Raw genomic sequence first — 7265 nt, forward strand, 5'->3', positions numbered from 1 at the left:
ATTTAATATTTAAGTGTAGAAACATTTTTGGAAAAAAAAAAAAGAGAGTTCCAATCAAAAAAAAAAAAAGCAAAGAAAAGAAGGAAAATACAATTAATTGTGATTAAAATGTTTATATGCACTCAAGAGCGTGACATAAGGTCCGGTGACGTGTACTTGCTACTCGCATTATTCTTTTTAAACAAAAATAAAATAAAATAAAAATAGAAATAAAAATATAAATCTAACTTCTGTTTTATTTTTTTGTTCTTATTAGTTATAGTAACTTCCAAAGGTGGATTATGTGAGTGTGAAATAATAGGTTATCAGCTGTATGTGAATACTGTTTAGTATTTAATAGTGTGCTACTCTAGGAGATATCATTCATAATAGAAAATTAGGTACGTAGCAAAAGGTGTAGTATCTCCTATTAATATAAAACTTTTTTTCTTATTCTTCAAAAATGATGAATGCTCAAGGCCACTTTTTGGTATGTTATTTTGTTGAGTTCTGACAATTCATTTATTTGTTCATTCAAGTTGTTACTATTTTCTTTTAATAGATTTTTTTGCTTGTAAGCAGCATTTAATCTCCAGATTTTTATTACTTCAAGAGTGTTAATGCTAAAAATTTAATTTTGCAGGGGACATATCAGCTTCCGTGGTTCTACTTCAGTGACGTTGAAATCTATTTCAAAATTACTCGGTAATATTTTATTTTTTTTGCTACTATAATCATTTTATAGAAAGATAAAAAGAAAATTAATTGAGTTGCATTTTCTGAAATAAAAATGTATCCAAATTTTCTTGTTATGTCTAAGAAAATTAATTGAGTTGCATTTCGTAGAATAAAAATATATCTAAATTTTTTTGCCATGCCTTGATTTACTTGATTCACAAACACACACACGCATAAACAAATGCTTTTCTTTTTCAATAACTAAAAACAAAAGTTGATCGTTAATAACGAGGTTTTATCAAAAGATAATAACAATTATGGGTTATTTAGCAAGGAGTTAAAACCCAATTTGAGCAAATTCATTTTTTTTATATGCTTTATATGTTTTCAAGATTAAACCCTACTTTTCATTGTTCAGCCATATGTATCTAGATCTATACAACGTTTTGTTAAACAAGTCTTTTTGTGCTTAGTTAGTTGATACTTAAATATATATTTTATTAGTGAAAATTTGATGCTGCACGTTGTAATCTCCCCACCATTTTCACTATCTTCAAGCTTTTTTCAAAAAAAAAAAATCAATTTTGTACTCTAAAATAAACTCATCACCCAGGTGATCTCATATATATATATATATATACACACACATATATATAGAGAGAGAGATTGAACTTTAGGATGTGTGTTCTATAGACGAACACCTTTTTCAATTTCTGTCATGTTGGTCACAAAAAAAATTTAGAAAACATCTTTTTTCTAGAAAAACAAATTCTTAAAAAACGAAAATAATAATTTCACTAGGAAAAAAACAAATCCATAAGTAATCCACAAGTAACATTTCACGTTGATTGTCCCTTCTCCATCCTCCAACTCCCCCACCCCCTATAGCTCCCATTCACAAATTCCCACACACCTTGCCCTCAACCCTCTACCCCATCATGTTTTGGGTATCAAACACACACAAAAAAAAAAAATTCCTAGAAAAAATATTTTTCTTGGTATCCAACACACCTTGCAAGTCATGTGTTTTTCTTTACTTCTTTTGGTTGCATTTTGGTTGTGTTACCTTTGTATTATATCATGATCCTAAACTTGTATATATAAATTTGTTTGACAGATCTAAGATTGAGTTGTCATGTAACTTTATGGAAAATTCAGATGAGCAAAAGTCAGCACTTACAAATCAATACATAGATGCTAAAGTGAATGTGGGAAACAAAGGGGTTTTAGATGCCTTTAAGGTAAGATCTCGTGTAGCACTTGAAAAAGAAACTGCTGCAGCAAGGGCAATGTTGTTGAAGAATAGGGCTTCTACAAGCTTGGCCGGCCATGGTTTTATTAGCTCTATTCAACCATGCATTTTGGCTACAACCAAAACATTGCCAATATCAAATGCAACACCGTTTGCTAATTGTCGTAAGCATGGCTTTGCCTCTTACCTTGCACTTGAAGAGATTGAAAAATCTGAGTACTACACTCGCGTAGAGATTCGTTATCCAGAACACCAAATTATTCACAAGTACGTATTGTTTTTCTGTCTGCTTTGATACTATGTTTAAGTCGTTTAATTAATTATGTTTCGAACAGGTACATGGATTGTGAGTTGAAATTTCATGAGCAAACGAGTCGACATACTAATATGCTTCAGAGAGCACAATGGGGATATCCGCAGACGCGCAAAGGAGAAGGGAAGGTTCCAGTTTTACATTGGCAATAGGCCATTAGCTTTTCGTTGTTGAAAAATGTTATCTTATCTTATGTTAATTAGTGGCTTTTTATCAAGATATGTAATAGTAGTTAAGTGGAGCAGCTAGCTAGCTAGCATAGAAAGGTCACTGCATGTCTTTCTGCAGTTGATCAATGTTGTTGTTCAGTTTAATTGTCATCTCAGTTCAGTTAGTATTAAACCTTGGTTCATTATGTTTAGTACTTATTTTGCTTGAATCCTTTCAATAAATGCACGTAGGCAACTGGTCGTCGAGGAGAGTCGTGCAGAAGCTAGTAAAGTAATTAAACGTTGAATGATTATACATGAAAGAAAAATATACCAAAAATGAAAATATTATAATGTGGTTTGATCAAATTAACCTAGTAGAAGGAAATAACAATATATTAACATAGAAGAGAGAATAAATTTTTCTAACTCAAAAAAGATCTTCAATTTCATAGAATTTTTTTTCCTCCTAAAAAGAGATTAGCTAACTTTTCTTTTGAGAAAAACAAAAATCAATTATAATAAACATTTCGTGGTACTTTTAGCTTCTTCTTTTTTAAATCTAAATGAGGTTAGAAAATTATAAACTAACCTAATAAAAATGAGCCCAATATAGATCTTTTTCCCCAATTTAATCTTTTTATTTTCCAATTTCAGCACTAAACAAAACAAACAGAAAAAATAGAATCATTCCAATTCTTTTAAAAGTTGTTTAAAACTTGAAAAAAATCCAGTCAAGTGTTATTACCTCAACTAATATGCAATAGCCTATTAAATTCATGTTATGCCATGTGGATCATAAAAGAATGTATGATTGTGATTTTTTTCAAATCTTACGCTTCATAAACAAAAATCAAAATGATAAAAATAATACTAACTACATCCATAAAAAATCTAATCTTCGTTTATTCACCTTTTTTTCATGTAATTTCTTTCTTTTAAATGCATATTGAAGCATAACGCACACATGCCTAATAAAAAAAGTTCTTTTTTAAGACCAATTCAACTCCCAAAATATGAATTTGTCAGTTAAAGTGAATGATGTAAGGATAATAATCTACTCAATGCTCGAAAGCAGATTGTTAATTAAGGTGACACATATATCTGGATCATATAAGTTGGAAATATTATAATTGTAATTAAGTGGAGTACTGCTTCTACTCAACTTAATTGGACATATGGGACACATATATACGATGTTACTCCTGTTTCCATTTTCAATAAACATTACTTGGAGCATAGCATAATGTTTTTATTAAGTATTGAACTTTGATTGTGTTTTAGATGTTAGATTGGTCCATTTTGCAGCTTGAGTAGACATTGTGACTTATGATCATTTGGATCTTTGCAATCTTGTGAGATTAGAAAATTTTTGTGAGTTCAGTTAGTAAAATAAAAATTGAGTACTGCTTACATAGTAGAAGTAGTCATCTAGTGCACTTTGCTTTATTATGCACTTAAAAGTTAGAATTTCTTTTCTCAGTCAGACCACGCCTTATGACCAAAGAGGGAGAAAGGACGGATCATTTGTCGATCTGTGATCAAAGAAAACTATACCTGAAGAATGGAATACAGATTGACAAACACGTATTAAAAGGGAAAAAGAAAGATTAAGAAAGATAGGTCAGTTTTAAATGAATGCCGTTAGCACAATTTTTATCCCTTTTTGTTCTAATGAGTGTAAGATTTGAAATGAATCACAACCATAAATTATATGAATCTAATAGGCCATTTAATATTATTTGAGGCAATAGTACTTGACAGGATTTTTTCCTTAAAATTTGGTCATGTGGAACAATATCATAAGATATAGTTGTTGCTCCTTTAAGTGATCCATTTTGGAGGGTCCCGTCAGTTGGACTAAAGTGTTTAATTTGTGCAAACGGGATGGAGCCAGGTTATGGTTTAGGGATTCATTCGTTTATATAATTAATGAAAAATTAAATTATTTATACATAATTAAAATTATTTTTATACATATATATTTAAAATATGTTAAATCTGTTTTATTAGTTTGTGTGTGTATATTTTTTAAAAATTTTGAACCCCTTTAATAAAATTATGAATCCGCCTCTGTGATGAAAACTTATAAAGAACTACTCCATATGAGCTCAATGTCAATAAGGGTTGATGACAATAGGATTACACCAAACTTAAGGGACCATTTGATTAAAAAGAATGAGTAAAACAAAAGAGTAATTATGAAGTTTTTTGTTTGTTAAAATTTTTACATTGTAGATTTTAGATGTCATATTTGTCTCGTTATGAATTTTAAATTAGATTTTGATAATATATCTTCACAAGATAGCCATTAGGCATACATGCACAAACCAAACACACATGATCTTCGGTAGGTGGACTACAACAACAACAAATTCAGTATATTCCCACATAGTGAGGTTTGGGGAGGGTAAGATGTACGCAGTCCATACCACTATCTTCGAAGAAGTAGCAAGGCTGTTTCCAATCTTCGATAGGTGCACTACAAAGTAAAATACACCTCCCATCATAACACAACTTTTTTTTTTCAGTGTGCCACTATTCTTTTACAAATCATTTTATGAGGTAAAACATTTAAGATAAATGAAACGTTTCCTAGCAAATCCTCTTTTTACAAACAAAATTAGGCACCTAATATACTTCATTGTTTAATAGGAAAAGGAAAAGAAAACTTTGATTTGCTAATACTGATGTTCATCGTAGAGATAAGTTAGCATTATATTTTCTACAAATGATCGAGTAGTTCTCTTAAGGATAAATTAGTATAAAAATATATATTATTTATGAATAAGTTGTTTTCTTAAGGTGTGTCCCGAATTAAAATCACCACATATACACGTGCTTTTTCTTATACACTTGAAGAATACATAATCCTTCTTCATAAATAAGAACATTATATTCAATCGCTTTTCTCAGTTGGAAATATCTCTTTACTTTTTCGTATATGAAGAGAAACTAAAACATAAACGGGGTACAAAGCGCGAGCCAACGAAATGATTAGCTTGCTATATTAACTAAAATAATCTCAGAATACAATTCTACTTAACTAGTACTATTCAAACGCTTGATTGGCTAGTATAGAAGAATAAATAATTGCCACAAATCTTATTAGAATCTCTAATTGACCTTATACAGTAAGCTCTAGCAGTCTAGCTACATTGCTAATACTCACATAAGTTTTGCACCGATTTTTATAATTTAATTTTATCCGAGATAATATATAGCAAAAGAATATATTTAGTAGTAACAAACATAGATAAGAATAACAAACAACAACAAAAGCTACCCTTAAAATCACACCTTGCACATATATAACACACCCTACATTATTATTCTCCACATAAGAGTTCATATATTAAGAACATCATCGATGAGTCAAATTCAAATAGATTTCAAACAAAACGTTTGTAGAAACTTCACAACAGCTCAAGGGGCATATTGAACATTTGGATTTGGTGATGCAAATGCAAGAAATTCTTCATCATTCTCCAATTCAATCATTTCCTCGTTGTTTCTAAGTATCCAAGCCTCAATTCCGCCACACTTTCCACTTTCCACTAGAATAATTTGTTGCTTATTCGAAGAACCAATAGTGTCAATGAAGGGAGCAAAAAACACAGGCTTTCCCCATCCAAAATCAACATCATAGAATCCAAAATTGCACCAACTTGAAAACTTGCAAGTATGTGGCAACAGCTTCTCAAATTGTGTTCCAAAAGCCACAAGACCATCAAGAACATTATCACCTCCTACGGCCTTCAACAAGTTTCCCTTATTCATCTTCTCAAACATCTCCCTCACTATTTCCATCAACTGAGGCAACTCAACTACTTCACTAATTATTTCTCTAAAACCACTATTTGTTCGACTGACTAAATTCCCAATAGCATTAGGCAACTGTGGATCAAATCTTGATCTCAAGTTCACAGCATGTGACACCATGAATGGTCTGGAACTAATTCCATTAACTGCTCTTGTTGCTAAAATCATGTGCTTCCAAATGAAAGCTGTTAATGCCTCAACTCGAGTTGGATTAGGCACACTTTCAGTAGACCCTTTCACCTTAATGGCTTCAATTGCTCTGGCACTGAACACGAATCTCCTAACGATGGACTTTCCCTCATCGAAAATCATCATATTTTTAGTTTCCAAAAGCTCATTAGCACGATTCAAAGTTGGGAATAGTAGAGATAATGATGTGAAATCAAGACAAGTCTCCTCCACTCCATTATCGCCACCACGTGCAATCTTAGCCCATGTGTCGAAAAATATACCCATTGATACACCATCCAAGAGCTTATGATAAAAGACCCCGCCAATTGCTATTCCACCACAGTTAAACCTAGTAACTTGTATAGAAACTGGAGTTTCAAGATTTTGCACATAATTCATCGTGCTACTCAAGCTGGAATTTTGTGGAAGGAAGTTGATGAGTTGAGGGAGTTCAGGGTCCTGAAGAAATTCATCCAAAGAAACATTCTTTACGTGAGCCTCCACGTAAAGAACTCCATTATCGTTACAATCAACAAAAGTTGGCTCCTCTGAACTCAGCGCTCCAGCAAGTGGATAAAACAGCGTTAGGGTTTTTGAGAGTGACGTCTTGAGATGATTATCAAAAAAATTTGCAGTGGTGTTGTTTTTGTAGAAGAAGATAGGTGTGATGCATACTGCAGGTGTTAGTTGATCAAAAAGGCACAATTTGTGATTTCTTAGGTGTGGAGGTGTTGGCATGGATGGCTTCACTAGTTCCTTTGTGAGGATAATGGCTTCCATTGTTGCTAATTAATTTGTTGGCTTGTTGTGAGTTGTGATTCTTCAAATGAGTTGTGATTCTTTAGACAGTGTAACTAGTTTCATTTATATAGTATAAGAAAGAGAAGTGCCATGGACACAC

At 31.8% G+C, this 7265-nt stretch overlaps 2 protein-coding genes across 2 annotated transcripts; one reads left to right on the forward strand and one right to left on the reverse strand.

Moving 5' to 3' along the window:
• The first annotated feature begins 369 nt into the window (after positions 1-369).
• Positions 370-2542, forward strand: LOC107865824. Its single transcript, XM_016712018.2, has 4 exons — positions 370-469; positions 623-684; positions 1775-2176; positions 2245-2542. Exons 1-4 carry the CDS (start codon positions 443-445, stop codon positions 2372-2374), a joined length of 621 nt encoding a protein of 206 aa, XP_016567504.1. The 5' UTR covers positions 370-442; the 3' UTR covers positions 2375-2542.
• A 3097-nt stretch (positions 2543-5639) lies between these two features.
• On the reverse strand, positions 5640-7265 carry LOC107865823 (vinorine synthase-like). Its single transcript, XM_016712017.2, has one exon. It carries the CDS (start codon positions 7142-7144, stop codon positions 5798-5800), a length of 1347 nt encoding a protein of 448 aa, XP_016567503.1. The 5' UTR covers positions 7145-7265; the 3' UTR covers positions 5640-5797.

The sequence above is a fragment of the Capsicum annuum genome, chromosome 3, assembly GCF_002878395.1.
Source record: "Capsicum annuum cultivar UCD-10X-F1 chromosome 3, UCD10Xv1.1, whole genome shotgun sequence".
In the NCBI taxonomy this organism is placed as follows: domain Eukaryota; kingdom Viridiplantae; phylum Streptophyta; class Magnoliopsida; order Solanales; family Solanaceae; genus Capsicum; species Capsicum annuum.